Source organism: Cynocephalus volans, chromosome 1 (assembly GCF_027409185.1).
Source record: "Cynocephalus volans isolate mCynVol1 chromosome 1, mCynVol1.pri, whole genome shotgun sequence".
NCBI classification, from domain to species: Eukaryota; Metazoa; Chordata; class Mammalia; order Dermoptera; family Cynocephalidae; genus Cynocephalus; species Cynocephalus volans.
The window spans coordinates 31,933,753-31,952,433 of record NC_084460.1 but is presented as its reverse complement, the minus strand read 5'-3'; the positions used below and the strand labels follow the sequence as shown (position 1 = coordinate 31,952,433).

The 18,681-nt window shown below is 49.2% G+C and overlaps 1 protein-coding gene across 22 annotated transcripts in view; it reads right to left on the bottom strand.

The window, feature by feature from the left end:
* Positions 1-18,681, bottom strand: part of EPB41L1 (erythrocyte membrane protein band 4.1 like 1) — a 121,324-nt gene that overhangs the window by 31,504 nt on the left and 71,139 nt on the right. For 18 of the 22 annotated variants that reach the window (XM_063094238.1, XM_063094247.1, XM_063094289.1 and 15 more), the window contains 10 exons: positions 17,744-17,848; positions 17,156-17,198; positions 13,848-13,923; positions 11,137-11,355; positions 8,675-8,762; positions 7,966-8,118; positions 6,482-6,579; positions 6,061-6,236; positions 3,838-3,986; positions 60-242 (listed from right to left, as the gene is read on the bottom strand). In XM_063094238.1, coding sequence (XP_062950308.1) covers positions 60-242; positions 3,838-3,986; positions 6,061-6,236; positions 6,482-6,579; positions 7,966-8,118; positions 8,675-8,762; positions 11,137-11,355; positions 13,848-13,923; positions 17,156-17,198; positions 17,744-17,848 — 1,290 coding nt within the window. The remainder of the gene's footprint in view (positions 1-59; positions 243-3,837; positions 3,987-6,060; positions 6,237-6,481; positions 6,580-7,965; positions 8,119-8,674; positions 8,763-11,136; positions 11,356-13,847; positions 13,924-17,155; positions 17,199-17,743; positions 17,849-18,681) is intronic. The other 4 variants (XM_063094211.1, XM_063094375.1, XM_063094350.1 and 1 more) reach the window with 1 other exon arrangement.

Here is an 18,681-nt window from a genome sequence, read left to right as displayed (position 1 = left end):
CAACCCCCCAGTGCCTCTCTACCCAAGGCCCCCATTGAGGGGTTCAGGGTGAGACCTACCTCATTGGCTTTCTCAGGGGTGCCCTTGGGGGAGGGGGAAGCAGGCGAGGAGGGCAGCCTGCGCTCCCGCTCCCAGTCTCGGTCCCGGTGGATCAGTTTGCTATTGGGCTCCTTCAGGGTCCTCTTGAGCTCATTGATGCTGGCCTGGTGCTTCAGCAAGACGTCCTCTGGCTTGTCTAAGAACTAGAGATGGATGGAGAGGGCAATGGTGTTAGGGGACAGCTCTGAGTGGGGGGGTGCACGGTGCAGGAATGATAGTAATGGTCACCATCACCACCCTCCACCAGCAACATGATCCCCATTTGATCCTGTCTCACGCTCACAACAGCCCCATGAGCCAAGTGGGGCAAGGACAATCAGCAACAACAGGAGCACACACCAAGGCATGAAGCACTTAAGACTAAAAAGAGGAGACTTCTAGTCAAGCCACAATTTCTTCTCACGTGCCTGGCACCCAGGCCTCTAAACACCCAAATCAACCAAATCCCAGAAGCCTGGGTGAGTTCCCTTTGATGCTGTGAACCCAGCTTTAGTTGGGCATGGAGGTAACTTCCCTCTGGTTATAACCAAGATACAGCAGCCAGCATCAGCCAGAGGGAGGGCTCACTAATCCTGGTCACTGGGCTGCTCTGGCTTACTCGCTGGCCTAGATTCTTTCTGGCTGTGACTTAGGCCACTGTACTCAGCACAATGTCCAGTCTAGGCCCCTTCTGACCCAACATGTGCAATTGCTCAGGCCCTGTAGAGGCTCAGAGTGCAGATAGTCCTAAAGCCACAGACATCCAGAAAAATGGGGCCTGCTTCCACACTCAGGACGAGGGACCAGGAAAAGATTGTGTTCAGCTTTTTCTGCTGTCAGTCACTACTTTCCCCAACCACCCAAGATCTTCCAGATACCTTCTGGGTAATAGCTCACCAATAGCAGACAGGGTGAGACACCACCTAACTCACCAATAGCAGAGAGGGTGAGGCCAGATAGAGAAACAAACCAATAGCAGATAGGGTAAGACATGGCCAGATAGAAAAACTAGGATGCTATGGGGTGTTCTGGAAGATTAGGAGAATTAGAGACCAGTGAGAAGAGAGGTAAGTTCCCAGGCTGGGCACAAAAACTTAGCCAGGTATAGCTGGAGTCATAGGTGTGTCCCCATTAAACCATCAAGTTTGAGCTCAAGCCAGTGCAGCATGACAGAGTAATCTGCCTGGGTCGAGTGAGGACAAGCCTTTGTACAGGAGCTGACAGTGACCTGCCAAAGCTGCTTATCTGCACACTTCTAGGGCAGAGCAGGTGGGCTGGCAGCCTAAGGACGCTTACCTGCAAGGCTGTTTGAGGATTCACATTAACTCAACTCAGGACAAGAAATGGACAATCTCACCTTATTAAAGTCAAATCAGATGATTCTGGAAAAACCACCTGGAAGGTAAGCTTATCCTTGGACAAAGCTAGAATCTTCTCCTGGGCTCATCTATGGTACCCAAGGATCCACTATGGTCGACTCCTAAGCTACCTCAGGAAGGAAACTGATCCCACAGAAGCTTCTGCTTTCCCTCTACACATCTGTCTGTACCTCCAGCATCACTTCCTGGGCTGAGCTGTCCTCAGGACAACACCTGTTTGAGAAGTCAGACCTGATGGAGTTTGCACAGGGGGTCGGTTTGGGCTGCAAAGGGTAGTAAGTCCCACTCCAAGATGTAGCTTGTGATCTTCCATCCCAACCTGCCCTGCTGGCTCTGTGGGCATGTAGTGCCCCTGAAGGCAACAGGGAGTAGTGGGACCCTGGGATCCTTGAAGGTTAAGGGCCTTGGAGAAATCTAGTCTGAATGTTTTACCATGCAAATGAGGGACTGGGGCCCAAGAGGACTTTTCCAAGACCTTCAAAGTGTCAGTGGCACAAATGGATTGAAACTCAGATCTTGGGACTCCAAGGCCAGGCCCTTCCCATGTCCCAGCCTCTGGCCCTTTCCCTCGGCAGCCCCAGGATAACCCACTTCTCTTGTAGTTAAGGCTCATCTGAAGAGTTGGAGACTGTGTGGAAGAGAAGAAGGAAAAAGTTGAGGGAAGCAACAAATGGGAGGACGAAGAGGAAAGGAGGAGAAAAGGAGAGCAGGTTTTTCCTGATGGAGCTGGAGCAGCAGCAGGCCCTGCCCGGGAGGGAGCTGGAACTGGATTCTGGGCAGAACGCAAATGTGCTCTGAGCACTCCCCCCCCCCCATTCCCACATCTGGTTGCCAATAGATACAAAAGGAATCTTGGGGTGAGGACACAGGGGACACAGATGGGATGGAGGCATCACCAAATAGTGCTGTGGCGGAGGAGATGAGTCTAAGGAAGGGTTGGGGTGGGGGATGTGGGGGGGGGAGATGAGCTAAATGAAAGCACAGAATGGCCTGGAAGGACTGGTGGATGCAGGTGGGATGGTCAGCACGTGAGAAGCAAGCATGGAGAACCAGGTGGTCAGGAGAGGCAGAGTGTGAGGCTGGGTAGAGGGGGAGTAGGGGTGAGGAGGGCTGGGGGCTAGAGTCTGAGCAGGAAGCTGGAGAGGTGAATTTAACAAGGACAGGGGGAAGGGGAGAAAGGGTGACTGGGGAAAGGGATAACAGGGAAGCGGGTGGCCAGGGAACAGAGATGAAGCTGAAGCTGCAATGGTGCCAGGGATATGAGCCTGGAATGGAATGTGGGATGGTGACAAATGAGCTGGGATTTGAATGGCTGGGTAGGGAGGGAGAGGCCCCATGCAGTACCTCCTGCTTGTGTCTCGGCGTGGTTTCCTGCTCCAGCTAGCGGGATGTGGTAGGAGGGAAAGGAACCAGCAGGGTCAGTAGAGCAAACAGATTAGAGATACCGCAATCAGCCTGGCCTGGCAAAGTAGCCCGGGGCACTCACACCAACAAACAGCAGAGCCAAGGAAGTCGGGTGGGCCACCAGTAAGGCAGACCACTGGTTGGGCAGTGAGGGAGTCAGGGGAAGGTACAGAGAGGGAAGCAGGGAGCTTTCCCAGGAAGACAAAGAGGGTTGGAGTACTGGAAGCCAAGGGGACACAGCCCCACTTGGTGGACGGGATGTGAGTATGTCCAGGGCTTCATACTTCTTGCTGTCAATGGGGTTGAATTCAGGGGACTGTGCTCACAAGGTGGAACTGCATGATGGGAAAAAAGCTGCTCAACAAAGATACCAAAAGGAAGCCACTCCTGGCCTATGTGTGCACATGCCTGTGCGTGTGTATATGTTATCTGCACGTCTGTGTGCAGGAATATAAGGGTGGGGGTGTGTATATGTCTGTGAGTGAATGCACGTGAGGCTGAGGTTGCACGTCTCTGCAGAAGCATATACACATATGTACTGGGAGTGTATACATGCATCTAAGTGGGGGTGGGGCAGCAGGAAGGGGACACACTTGTACCTCTGTGAGGGCCTTTGGTGACACCTGCTCATGCTCTGAGGAGGAAGGGGGCAGTACACACCCAGATCATAGTTAAAGGGGCAAATCAGGAGTGAACAAGAGGATACCTAAGTCCCCTAAGGGACAGAGCGGGCCCACTGGGAAGCCAGGGCAAAAGGAGGGGAAGTGTACAGGGCGGGAAGCAGGCCCACTGCCCACCCCATTCCCACCCCCACCCCTAGGATGTCCAGGTATTGAGCATGACCCAAGGGCTAGGCCCTGTCTTTGGTGAACCCATAGCAAGGATGCTTGGCCACATCCGGGGGCATGTAAAGGCCACACCTTGGATCAGCCTCCTGATCCCCAGGGCAGAGGGTATGAGAAAGCCAGGTTCCTACCTTCAGCTCCTTGATCTTGGTGGGGGTCCTGACCTCTCCCTCCTCGGCCTCTGACCGCCGCCCCCCAGACTCGCCATCCTCCTCCCGCTTGTCACCATCAGGCCCTGCATCGTGGTTCTCACTGACTGAGGCTGGGCGGGAGAACTCTGCTGAAGTGGGCAGAGATGGCCATGTGACCGCGTGAGACATCTTCCAGTGCATGGACAAGGAGCCAGCCTAGCCACTACCCAACTGTGCCTGGAGCGGAGCCAACTCTTCCACACCCCCAACCTGTCACCCAGAGGAGTGGAGTGGCTGTCTCCAGGTTACATGGCCAGCAACTGGCAGAGCTGCTTCCCAGTCCAGGACTAGAGCCTGGTTTCAAATCTCAAATCCATCTCTTCTTGGCTCTGTGACCTTGGGTAAGTTACACAATCTCTGTGCTCCTTAGTTTCTTCATCTACAAGCAATACCTACTTCAGAAAGCTAGGGTGAGGAACAGATAAGCTAATGTGCATGAGTATTTAGAAGAGTAGCTGGTACAGAGTAAGCTTCCAACCAAAGCTGGCCTGTTACATTGCCGTTTTTGCTGCGGTGGTTGTGGTAGAATACTCGATTGATCATTACTTAGCAATGCACAGATACTGTGAGATTAGCTTTTACTAGTGAAAGCTAAAGTCCTAACATTTGCAAATGATTTACCTTATTTATAAATTAGGGAAAATTCAAAGGCATCCCTGCAATAACATCTTTCTCACTCACTGGCATTCCAAAATACTTTTGTGAATAGGAAACAAAAGGGTGGAATCATAGACTTCACTCCAGGCATTGGGCATAACCCAACTATGCCCATGGATTGTGTCTTGGTAGAAAACACTGAATTAAAATAACCAGAGCACAGATTATCCTTGAGGTTGGCCTAGATTTTAAAAAGGGAATAATTATCCTTTCTATTTATATATATTCACTTCACAAAGTACCCACGTGTGCACATTATTTCACATAATTCACACAATATTGTGTTGATGGCTAGAATGGAAATTACTATTCCCATTTTACAGAGGATAAATTGAGACCTCAAAAGGGGAAAGGTCCTCTTGGGAAAAGGGGAAAGGTCACCTTTTGGTGAGTCAGGCCCATGATCTAGACCTCCTGCCTTAACGTACGGCTTCTGCTCCTTCCCTGATGAGCTTCACCAGCTCTGGACTAACCTGTGCTGCTCCCCCAAATTTGGGCTTCATTTAGCCCCTAGCACAGTAATGGAAGCTACAGGGGAGGGACAGAGGATGGTACAGAGCCTCTTTTCCCTTTGCATCATACTCAATTCTCAGCCCTATGTCTACTCAAGGAGAATACGGTGCTTCCTCAGCCCCAAATGGACAACTGAAGAACTATACATGCTTCAAACTTTGACAGGAGTCCTGAGACAGGTCTCTTATACCCCCTAAAAGTATCAGACTCTCTTGATCACCTGGCAAACTCCTCAGAATCCTTCAAAACCTTGCCCCAGTTGCAACCCTCTTTGCAAAGCCCTTTCCACCCTTCTTAGAATTAATTCCTCCCTTCTGCATTCTGTATGGGCTTCTCCCATTGCTTGAATGACATTCAATGCTTACAAACCTACTATTCTATGAGCTCCTCAAAGGAAAGGGTCATACTTATTCACTCTAAATACTATACCCAGGACCTAACACAAGGCCTGGCACGTGCATAACACTCACAACATATATGTTAAGTGTTCTTGTCGATGCTAAGGGCGCCTGGCAATCCAACAGAAACGGGAGCAGTGGAGAGCTCCATGTGGTTAGATTGCCAATCAGCCCAGAGCTGAATGGAATCAAAGGAATGACCAGAAACAACACTTCAGCCTCCAAGCAGATAAGGCATCACCAGTTCTACACTGTAGTCACAAGATATCATTCTCCTGGTATTGCTAAGCTTCTTGGACAGGGGGCCCAGAAAATCATATGGCTGAACCTGGGACCTCAAAAGGCTATGACTCAGGGAAGTCACAGGAAATATGGTAAGTGGCAGTGTCACATCCCCAGTACCAGTGAGCTATAGGTTGGAGCTAACCACCTGGAGCTGCCCAGGTGCAGAAGTGATCACAGCAGCAGCACCTGGTACAGATGAACTTGTGATGTGTCTCCAACTTCACTGCTCACCCTGCAGAACTTGGCATGTCTACTCCCCTATTTCCCTCCTAAAGACCACTCTTCCCCCCCCCTCCAATTTGGGCCATACCTCCATCAAGGCTGCGGGACATGGTGTACCGTTTGCTGGAAGAACGTTCAAAGAAGGGTGCAGGCCGGTCAATGAGAGCACTGGCCTGGCGGGTCTGTGCCTGGGTCCTCCCACTATACCGGAACTTGGAGCCCATCACCAAGAAGCCCTTGGGTGGGGGCTCAGGTGATACCAGCCTGCAGTGGAGGGATGGAGGTGAGGAGCGGGGATCAGAACTGCATTGCCAGGCCCAAGGTTAGACCACAGCTGGTCTGTCATCACACTGCCCCACCAACTACAACAACTCAAAATGGTCCAGAAAGGAAGAGACTTGGGGGGACGTGAGGGGCTTCCTTAGGGTCTCCACCAACTCCTACTGTTCTTTTCCATACACACGGCCTCTGCATCATCCTCCACCACCCCATACCAGGGATAGGCTCACCGGAAGAACGTGTGATGCTCGATGCAGACCTTCCACAGTCTCTTGGCCGACCGGTGGTTTGGGAGCTTAAAGCCAATTGTGCTCTCGAACTGCTCATACTGGAAAACCAAAAAGGGAGGGTTAGAGGCAGGGCCTGGGCCTATTCTTGCCGCCAGTCCATCTTTTCTGAACCTCTTCTTGGGCATATGCAACTTTGCCCTGTTCATTCATTGAATCAAAAAGTTGATTGAGCTCTTACTCTGTGACAGGTTCAGTGCTAAGCACTAGAGACACCATGGAGACCAAGCTGGGGAGTGGGAGGGCTGAGATAATAAATAAGTAAACAAGATAAGTGCAGATACTGATAAGGGCTGTGAGGGAAATGAAAGATGTGTGACAGAACTACTGCACACAGGGGAGTCACTGGTACCTTAGAAAGGGTGATCAGGGGATGCCCTCTAGACAGGTGGTCTTGAGCTGAGACCTGAAGGATGGGGAAGGAACCAACTACGTTGGGGGTGAGGGCAGGGGGAGACTTTCAGGTAGAGGCAACATCAAATGCAAAGGGCCTGGGGTGGGAAAGAGCTTGACTTATTCAAGGAACTCAAAGAAGCCAAAACAGTGAAGAGTCATGGGCGTGGGCCACTGTGGTGAGAGACAGGTGGGAGAGATACTGGCTACAGAAGGAGTCTGGACTTCAGCCCAAGGGTTAGAGAGCCCCTGAAAGGTTTAAGCAAGGAGTGTGGGAGTGTGGGTAGAGTGGTGGTGTGGGTTTGACATGGTCTGATTTAAGGGACTTTTAAGGTCTCTTTAGCAGCTCTGAGGAAAATGTCCTGGAGCGACAGTGAAGGCAGGGAGACCAGTGAGAAGGACCTTGCAGAGACATAGGCGAGATGGTGGATGCAGGTGGCTGGGTTAGTGAAGAGGGAGAGAAGCAGATGGGTTCACATTTATTCTAGAGATACAACCAAATGGACTTTTTGATGGGTGAGACGTGGAGGTTGAAGGAAGAGGTGTGGATGTATACATGTTTGTGTGTGTGTGTGTGTGTGGTTATGTAATCATGCATCTATGTACATCTTAGTATGTGTGCATATTTGAGTCCTAGGCATAAGCAAACACACATACACAGACATATATTCATTTATCTGTGCAACCTGAATATATGTAGTTACGCTTCTATTTATGCTCTCGTGTGTGTGTATATGTGTGTGTGTGTGTGTTTGCAAGCACATACCTAAGGTGTGAAGTCTATGTACAGAGCTACAGAAGAACCTACCCAGAACCCCAGCACTCCCATCTGTGTATCCTGGGTAGAAAAAACCCAGGCTAGGCTCTGTGCCCCATGAATATGTATAATCAATAAAAATAAAAAATAAGAGGTCTTAAAATATCACATCAAATATGCTCTGTGTTTTGCAAAAAAAAAAAAAATCCAGGCTGCCGAAGTCCACTCCATTCTAGACAATTCCAGTGAGGAGGAGAGGTTCCCAAGGCAGGCTCACCTCCCCAGGCCGGATCTTGATGTAGAAGTTACTCCTCTTGTAGGATATCTTGAGAATCTTGGGCCAGGCGAAGCGGTTGATTCTCAGCCGGTCCCGGTAGATGAGCAGACCATTGGCACAGACCCCTAACATGATGTCAATGCCCTCAGAGTCCTGCATGAGAAGGGATCATGGAATGGGAGGCCTGCGGTCTTTGCCTGGGGGCAGTCTGCTACCCTCCACCTAAACCCCTGCCTGAGCTCTGCTTGCAATGAGCTCTCAGGAGCAGTATTACAGCCTCCACACTGGAGTCCCACTGACCAATCTCTCACATGGTCATTCAGTCATTCACTCATTCATTGAGTTATTTATTCACTCACTCACTTGTTCCACCATTTGCTTAATCACTCAATCATTCATTTACCTAGCAAACATTTAGTGATATATACTTGGTACTGGGCCATGTGCTACATGCTAGAGATTCAGAAATAAACCTGTCTTTCCCTCATGATGCTCCCAATCTAGTGGTGGCACAACAGGTTAAAAAAGAAACATAATACAAGGAAAAATGACAAAGACCATGGGAAAATAAAAGGTTATGGAACTTTGAGGAATGGGAATAGAAAAGGTTTCAAGTTGGAGGTAACCCAGAGTCTGGCACAGCAAGGCCTCTGATAGTTAGTTGGGGATACCAACCAGATGCTAGGAGAACCCTGGGACATGGTGGTACCTTGGCATGGTGCAGATCTACTCCATACATGGAAAGCTTCTTGGCATTCTCTAGGAAGTGGATTTCTGCTTCTCCTGGGGTCATGCCCCTGAGGGAAAGAGAGTGATCACAGATGGCTATGAGAAAGGCCCGGGCCTGAGTCCTGCTGGCTGAAGGTGGCCATTATCAGAACCATGATTCCAGGAAGGCAAATGTGCTGGAGAGGGCGTGTGGCTGAGCCTCACCTGAGTCCCTCCCCTCTGTCCTCAGGTCAGGACAGTACACCTCCAGTCCCCACTTCAATCCACTCGACCCCCATCTTCTGCCAAAGCTCAGGTCCAGTCCCGTTTCCTCAGGAAGCCTTCAAGGGTTAAGCTGGGAGTCAGCATTTTTGCCTTATTCTGCCACTGAGTTAAGTGTGAGCTATGAATTCTGCTTCTCCATGACCGTGAAACCATTGTTGATGACTTTGTTCATTATAATCATCCAGGGGCTTCTAACTTATTGCCAACCTAAGATATTTCTCTCAGAATTTAATATCAGAAGCCACTCAATCTCCGCTGAGGAACAGGTACACATTCTCCTTTTTGAAAAGAAGATTTACGTAATTAATCAAGTCCCTTCTTTGCTTTGGCTGCCAGGAAACTTGAGCTACATCTTACATTTTTAGCCACAGCAAACTATGTGCCAGTTACTGTCCAAGCATTTTATGTGTCTTAACTCACTGAATCCTCATCACAACTCTATAAGGGAGGTATTATTATTCCCATTTTACAGATGAGGAAATGGAACAGAGAGGTTGAATAACTTGCCCAAGAGCACAATGCTATTAGTAGAAGAGTGAAATCCAGACATTATGGCTCCAGAGTTTGTGCACCTAACCACTTCATTACATCTGTCTCTTATATCCTCTGGGAGTTTCCTCTGCCCTGTCTACCTCTGAGCTGCTGTGCAGGACCTGGATACTAGATGTTAATGTACTTCAGTCCAAAGAGCTACAGGGACAGTCATTAGTATTTCTCTAGTCCATATTGATCTGAATGTTTTTCTCTGAATTTTTGTGACTTTTGGAAATCCCTAGGACATCTTCCTACCTAGGACAGAGATGATAAATAGACGGCAGACAGGCCAATATGCCCTATTCCTATGCCCAGGTAGACACTGCTAACCAGTGTAGAGTATCAGTTTCCTGCTCAACACAATACCTCAGCAGTCACTGCTAACCGAGCAGAGTTGGTATGTGAGGCTCTGGGAGACTGCATTTTCCACCCTTGACCTAGCATTCATCACTCCCCAACAGGATCTTCCCCACTATCCCTCCACATGTGGCCCTAGCACTCCTCTCCAGATACAGCACACAGGATACAACCCTCCCATCACAACCCTGGACTTAATACCCAAAGCACATCCAGCTTAAGAGGACCCTAGAGATTACTTCATTCCAAGTATTCCCTCCCAGGGGGTGGTATCATTTGTATAGTAGGCATTTGGAAATGGCAAAGAGAGGCATTTTGGTTGTTACAATGACTGACAGGGTGCTGTGAGTATTTAATGCCCAGGGCCCAGGGATGTTAAACATCCCACACAGTGCATTCTCCTTTCCCAAATACCAATAGTTGAGAAACTCTGATAATCTAACTCGGTGCATACAAAGGTGAAAAATGGGGCTCAGGTAAGTTAAATAATCAGCTTACATCACAGATCCAGTTAATTATCTTCTAACTCCTGGAACAAGGTGCTTCCGCTGCACAATCAACTATTCAACTTCTCTATTCACAGAGACCAGCTCTAATAGCCTGCACGCAGTGTGTCTTTAATATGTGCAACTTAGTCCTCTCAACCACCCTACAAGATGGGTTTAATAGCACCAACATTGAACAGATGAGGAAACCAAAGCATAGGGATGTGAAATGATCTGCCCAAGATACCTTGGTTAGAAAGTGACAGAGCCAGTGCTGGCCTGTGGCTCACTTGAGAGAGGGCGGTGCTGACAACACCAAGTAAAGGGTTAAGATCCCCTTACCAGTCATCTTAAAAAAAAAAAAAAAAAAAGTAACAGAGCCAGCATGTGAACCCAAGCAGTCCAAACTTTTGAACTTTACACTAAGATCTAGACATCAGTACACTTACCCCAAAACACACAATAATTATTATCTGTATGATAATAATGCCACAACAGTTATTATTATCTCCAGCTGGCAGATAAAGAAACTGATTCTCAGAGTGTCTCAAAGAAATCCCAAGAATAGGGAATTATCATACCCATACAGGAGCTTAAGAAACTGGGGCCCCAAGAGGTCATTTAAGGTCACACAGCTAGTCACTATCATTTGTATTTGCAGAGACACACCTCAAGTTAAGGGCAGAGCCAAGTGGAGTACATACAGCACAGCATCCAAGGGGCCTAGGCCCTTCAGGCCTGCACAGAAAGCTCCAGCCAACCAGACCAGGAGCCACGGAAGGCCCTGGGATGGGCCCCTCACCTGTATGTCTTGTGCAGCTCCATGATCCTCTCCTCCAGCTCCCGGGTCTGGTTAGGAGCGAAGCGGAGCTCACTGACATAGTTGCCCACATGCTCCTCAGCATCATAGTCACCCAGCTCAGCCTGCACGGCGTAGGAGCCCAGCAGGGCATGCGTGACAAAGGAGCAGGGCAGCCGGCCTGTGATGATGTCTGCCCGCAGCTGCAGGCACAGGTAGTATCTGGAGAAGGGGAGAGTGTGCATGGGCTTGGGGCCCTCCTCCTCCCCCCTGGGTCCCCCCCAACACAGCTGGCCCTTCAGAACCAAATGATCAGTACACGGCTCAGTAGAAAAGGATGTTTCTAGACACTGGCTTTTCATGTGCTGACAATTTGGGTGTGTCCTATGAGATGGTTTTGCGAATTTCACATGACTAAACATTTTTGTTCGTTTCTAAATTTGAGGGATCTCTTTTCTACTGTAAGAGCATTCTTGATTTCTAACTTATTTTCAAGCTAAATAGTTTACTTTGCTAGTTGGCCATTAAAAAAATATTATGTAGTTTTAACTATACAATTAATATATTCATACTGTGCAAACTTGAAAGATGACTCTAAATTTCCTCTTGATGCTCATTCTCATTCCTAACCCCCTCCCCCAGAGGTCACCAGTTATCCATGTGGTGTTCTAGACATTTCTTCTCCACCAATGTACAGAAATGCATGTGGTTTTGATTTATGCATGTTTTTAACATGTAAATGGCATCAAATCCTACCTAAATCTGATTCTACAGCTCGCTCAGTCACTCCAAACTGCATGCCTTGGAGCTGTTCCCATGTCAGCACATGTGACTCTGTCTCGTTCACTTTAACTTCCACACTGTATTCCACAGCCTGGATAAACCTGCTTACCAATGCTTTCCCAAAACTTTTCTATTTTGCCTCCAGCTCTAAGTGAATCGTCTAAAGCCAAATTGGTTTAAAGACACATTTCCAACCACTGGGCCATGATTTTTTTTATAACCTTTACGCACATTTTGGATGATTTTACAATTTTTGGAAACACTTAAGACCATTTTGCTTTTTCAGTTATAGTGTGTTAAAAAAATGTTTGGTTCATTTTCAGCCAATGATGCCTCCTTGCCCATTTTTGCTATACTTCACCATTTTTTTTTTCAATTGCCTATTTCTTTTCCTTTTCAGTGGCTTTTACTTAGTATAATTCTTACTGCTCTGTGACATTATGTTGCAGTCATAACTGAAGCCCTAACAAGAAGTAGGAGCACTGTCAGTATGTGCTCAGGGCCAAGGTGTAGGCTCAGAATCAGCAGTAGCTCAAATATCATGGCACCGAGGAAGGGCTTATGGGCATTTTGTTCAAAAGACTAAAAATTCAGAAGTCACAACCGAACATTCTGACCAATCTTTTATTTCAATCCGTCATTTTGACCAGTTTATTTTGGACCTAACTATTTTTGACTAAATCAGTCTGGGGTCATCTGTGCTGGGCAGAGCTAACTTCCCTCCTGGTGTCCCTGGAAGCCTGATGCCCACAGTCTGGCACAGAGAGGAGGCACGGTGGGTAAGAGAGGGGGTTGTGCTGGCCTAAAGCTCTCAGCCCTCTTGGGATTGGAGTTCAGACCCTGCTGTTGCCATGTTGGCTTCAGGCTGACCTCAGGGTTCAGAACAGGGCTAATGAGGCCAAGGCCCAGGGCCAGATCTATTCCAGGAACATCTGTCTTATCTCCCAAGGACAGAGTCAGCATCTTGACCTTGGTCCAGGCCTGGCAAACAGGCAGCCGTCATTAAGGAGGAATCCAATGAGAGAGAAGCTGGCTTAACGGCCCCTCCCCGATTGTAGGAGAATTCTAAGCCCACATCTTATTGTTGGAGGTGCAGGGCCACCACATGGATGACACAGACTCACGATATCATCAAGTGACACTATCTCTTTGAAAGGGGTTTAGGTAGAGAGAAGGGCCTTCCCCATCCTGGTTTCCAGAGGCAGGATAAGCCCCATGGGAGCTCCCATACTGAAGGATGCTTCTCACCCCATCCAATCTTCAGCCATGTTATCTACTGGCCCTGAGGCGCAACGAGACTGCACACACAATCCATGTTCACCCCAGCAGCCCAGGCTTGCCTCCTTGGAGGGGGTCACAAGCCTCATTTGACCTCCACAGACTGACGTGTGCTCAGTGCACCATGTAGGACCAAAGTCCCATGTGCAAAGGCACTGCCACTCTGCTCCCTCCATATCCCTGACACTGTGCACTGGTGGTCCACCCAGCATGTCAGCCTTCACCTGTGTTTGGCATGTCCCACCCATAGATGGCCCACACAATGATTTTAAAAAGTTGGCATTAGTTGCCAACATTTAAATATTGTGGTTTTTGCTCTCAAATCTCTAGCTTCATTTCAACAATCAGACCCAATTCCCACATAGCAGTGACTGCCTGAAGCCGAACAGCAACTGTTTTAGGTGGCGTCTGTCCTCTTTTAAATTCACAACGAGCCCCACGGCACCCTGCAATAGGTCTTCCTCTGATGTCAAGGGTCAGCTGCTACTGACCACTGGATTTGCGTCACTGCTTTTCCTGCACCAAGTCTGCCTCCTTTGTTGGTGCTGTGTGCCTGGCCTCAGTAGGCAGCTGCGTTTGCAACTGCTGTACTATACAGCCTGTCTCCCAGGGCCGTGGCCAGCATGCCTGCCCCCTCCCTCCACAGCCCTCACCTCGTGATGTCTTCTGTCAGCTGGGCTGGGTCAGGGGGGTAGAACTTGACTGTGAAGGCAAAATTCCAAGGACTGCCTGAGAGGAAAAGATGAGGGAGAGATCAGAGAGGCCCCATCATCTCAGTGAGTGGCTGCTGCGTGCACCATCCCATGGGCAATCTCTCTAAGTCTTCTCGCATCTCTCATCTCAGGACTATGCACTAAGGGAGCCTGATTACTCCCACTCGACCGATGTGGAAACCGAGGCCCAGGTTAAGAGATCTCTGAGCTAGTGGTGAGAAGGAAGGTGGAAAGAAAGAAAACTAATGCTGTGTACCAGGCACACTCTTAATTAGTTTACGAACATTGCATCACTAAACTTCACCATGACCCCATGAATAAGTCCTATGATTAGTCCTATTTTGCAGATGAGGACACTGGGCCCAGGCAGTAAAGTGGCCAGCCCAAGGTCACCTGTGGAAGTGGCAATGCTGGGGTTCAGACCCATGCCACCTGGCTCCAGAGCCTGTGCTCCTTCCTCTATACCAAAGTCTATACCACAGGATGTTAACAGGAAGGAAAGTAATCTAGAAAGTACTGCATTAAACAGGTTTCCTAGCTTTGGACTTTTCAGAGCCCTCATTCTGCTACCACGCATTGCAACTCTCTAAGAGGGACATGCATTCAAGAATTTCCAAAACTTATTTGACCTACTGTGTCCATTTTTCACAGAACATCCTGCCAGATTAATGTTTCTCAGAATACACTTTGGAAAATATTACCCTATAACTTGTTGACTCCATATTAGATGGCAGAATTGGGTAATAACCAAGACCTAAAAGGCAAATACAATGGGCTAATAGGAACAAAAGGATATCTTGTAGGTTAATATTAACCTACACATTTAGATATGAAAAATTGATGGCACACATATACGGTATAGAAAGGAATAAAGGCTGAGGTTTTAACTGGAAATAAGCTCTGCAAGCCAAGAGAAGAGATAACCACATCAGAGCGGATGGAGGGGCAGGATAGGGCTGAGGGCTTGGACAAAATTAACAGAAGTCTACAATCAAGAACGATGGTCAGACCACCCCTGGGCCATTTTGGGGTCCATGCTCTAAAAAGGCCCCTAACAAAGTGAGAAAGCAAGGCCTATCCAGAGCAGGGCTGTGGTCATGAAGAACTGGAGGCCGTATTGTCACTACCATTCTTGTCCCTGTGGTCATCACCGTCTTCACCATTTAGCTGTCATATCTTAAATATTTATTAAGTGCTGGTCACTTTTCTTGCTAAGAATTTTATGCACAAGTGCAGGAATTTAATTTTCATAATCATCGTAAGGTTGATTTTCTTTTTTATAGATGAAGATTCTGAGAGGTTAAGTTAGTGTCCCGGGATCACTCAGCTAGTTGGTGGTAGAGAACAAGGATCCAAACTCTGGTTATCTGACCCCAGAGCCCAGGCTCCTGACCACAATAACTCCTTAGAAAAAGCAGCCTCAGGGGAAACACTCCCTGTCTTAGGAATGACAATAGTAATAATAAATAATAACAATAGCAATACATACTGGTTGCTGCTGTGTACAGGAACCATTCTAGGTGTTGTACATGTAAAACTCATTAAATCCTCACAACAACCATAAAGGTAGATACTATTATTATCCCACTTTACAGATGAGGAAACTGAGGCATGGAACAGAGAAATAACATAAGAAGTAGTGATGTAGTCAGGATTCAAATCCAGGCAGTCTGGTACCAGTGTCTGTTTATCCATCACACCAGACAGCCTCAGGGAAGCAAGAAGGAAATAGATACTGAGCACCTACTATGTGCTGGGTACTGTCCACACATATGTCATTTAACTGTCACCCCCACCTCGTGAGGCAGGAATTACTAATCTACTTGCCAAGGAGAAGCAGGGGACCAGAGAGGTGCAGGACTTGCCCTGGGTGCCCTAGGTGATGGACACTGAGGTTTGGAAGGAGACACACCCAACCCTGAAGCCCAGGACACAAGGACATGTGGTGCCACCTTCAGAAGGCTGAGGGGCTGCCACAAACAGAAGAAAATAGCTCCACTGGGGCCCCATGAAGGTAAGACTAGGATGAGTGGCTGGAAGTTACAGGGGTAGGGACAGAGACTGTGGCTCTACTGCAGGAGGCACTTGCTAAGGTTCAAGACTACTCCTCGTTGACTTGAGGTGGTTTCAAGGAGGAACCATCCACTGTGCCTGAGCTATGCTGGCCAGGGCTGCGGGCATGCTCTGGGGAGGGATGCTGAGGTCTGACGATTCGATCCGGCTGCCTCTCTTTTTCAAGCTCCTGGTCCTTACTGAACACCACACACTTGGCTGCCTGTATGTGCTCTAATTCCTTCAGGCATGAGAGGCAGGCCTCCCAGCTGGGCTGGGGCTCCTGGGGGACAGCCTGAAGCCCACACCTAGGACTCTGTCAGCCCCCAGAGGAGCATGCTCTGTCCGTGTACCTGCTTCTTTGTCTCCAACTGACAGGAGACTACGGGAAGAATTCTTCAAGCCCGCCCTGCAGAGTCAGCTGGCATCCCTGAGCTCAGCTACCTGCTGTCATGACAACAGGCTCAGCTACAGCTTCCCAGCCAGGGGACCAGGAAGTCCAGGAGAGACAACCACAGCCGAGGGGGAAGGGCCCTGGGTGAAGGCATCTCTGCTCCAGACTCCAGGTCTCTACCTGCTGCCTGCCACCTTGCTGAAGCCACCTACCTCCCCTTTCTGCTATTGGAAAGCTGCCCCTCCCCTCTAACTTTCCTCCTCTCTCTGGGCCAGAAAGGACAGATTGTTGGCCTGCTCATTTGCCTTCACCCCAGGCCTGAGAAGAGTGCAGGATGGTGTTGGAAGACAGGGCTCAAGGCCTGGCTCAGCAACCACCTGGATCTGTGACCTTAGGTAAATAACTGTCTCTCTCTCGGCCTCTGAGAAAAGGGTCATTGACTACTGAAGTCTGCACCAGCTCTGGACAGGAGAGTGGCTGTTTCCAGGCCACCTGTTTGTTTCTTGTCGTAGATGACTCTGCAGGTCCTTTCTAGTGCTGACATTCTGAATGCTTTATGATTCTTATGCTAACTCGCTGTGTCTCTGTACATTCAGTTCTTTGCTGGGCCTCAGACTCATCATCTACAAAACAACAGTCAACAATCATTCCTGCCCTGCCTTCCCAAGATCTGCCATGCAGAGCAAATGAACTCATGGGTCTGAGAGCACAAAGTAGGTGGGAGCAGTACACGTGGGGCCCTCATGGTCTGGAGCCCCTGCCTGCCCGTCCATGGCATCCCCAACCATAGCAATCCACTCACTCCGGATCTGCTTCTTGATTTCCTTGGAGGGGTCCAGCCAGTTCTAAAAGAGAAGAGAGAGCTCTTAGAGGGAAGATAGAGAAGAGCACTTGGATTGGGCAAGGAGAGAGAAATATCCTGAGATGGCTGGTTGACACCTCCTAGTAGGGAACACCTTTCCCTCGCAGAGCTTTCTGGATCCTTTTCCTTGGGACTTGTAGGTGAGAGAAATGAAGCCTGGATTCACCACCAGGCTTGGGACCCAGTGCCCCGGGCTGGCTTTTGAGGCAGCTACAGTGATGCAGCTGCAATGAGACTGTCAGGAAGAGGGAAACTCTGGCAGGAACCTTGCGAGGGTGGGGAAGAGGCACTGGCTGAGAGCTCCTGAGTTCCCCCAGAAAGGACTGGGAGTAAGGGGTGGAGACAGAAAAGTGAGGCAGATAGGCAGGGCTGGCTGAACCTCGGGGACATGCAAACAGAAGGTGCCTAATGAAGATCTGCGGACTGATGGAAGCCATGGATGTGCCCAGGATTACGCTGGCCTAAGGGAAGAGGTCTACCCCCCAGAGCAGGCCTCCCCTGCCCAGCCCTGTTCCCCACCCTGGGTACCTTCTGGCTGTCAGCATCACAGAAGGTCAGGCCAAAGTAGTCCTTCTCTAGAAGGTTGAGGTGCTCACAGACGAGGTCAAACAGCACCTGGCCCCGGCCATGTTTCTGAAGAGGAAAGCAGAGCTGCTATGAGGCCAGAGCGCACCTTAGGGTGGGCCTGGGAGATACCCCAAGCCTCCACCAGGACAACTCAAAAACCCTCAAAAGTCTTTCAGTGTCTGGAGAGGAACTCAGCACTCCTGCCACCACACCTGGCTCTGCTCTAAGTCCTAAGGGGGGTGACACCAATGCCCAGCTCATCAACAGCCTTCTTCCAAGCTCTGTTGCCATCTTTCTAGACCCTGAACTTGTTTGGAGAGAAGTTGAAGTGGGGGTATGGGAGTGACTGATTTCTCCTTCCCTTAGAGTGAATAAGAGAAGGTGACTGACAGACCCAAGGAGCAGAAAACCAAAAGTCCTAAGTTTTGGGTGTGAGAAGAAGGAAGAGACGAGCTCCCCAAAATATGAGAGAAGTGGACAGGGTGAGAAGGGGAGGGTCTAGGTCTCAGGGTCACACTGTGACTGTCCTTTCCCTGGCCCCACCCCTCAACTGAGTGAAATCAAGGGCAGCCCAGGCTAGAGTGCCACCCCCCATCTGGGCAGCAAGAGAGGTGTTAAAGAGGCTCATGGGGCCTAAATCAGCTTCTGCTAAAAATACCATTGTTAGAAATACCCCCATAAACCAGGCTTAACACCTCTCTCAACCACCTTCCAGGCTTGAGGATTTAGAACAATGAAGCCCAGGCCTGAGCTGAGCACTCCAACTCATAGGTGTGAAGAGAAGCACCTATAAAGGGATCCCAGGGCAGGGGGAATGTGAGGCTGTCACCACTCAAAGAGGTAGGGGACTCCAGAGAGAGACTGAAGTTCCTACATGGTCTGGCTAGTCCCTGGGACCA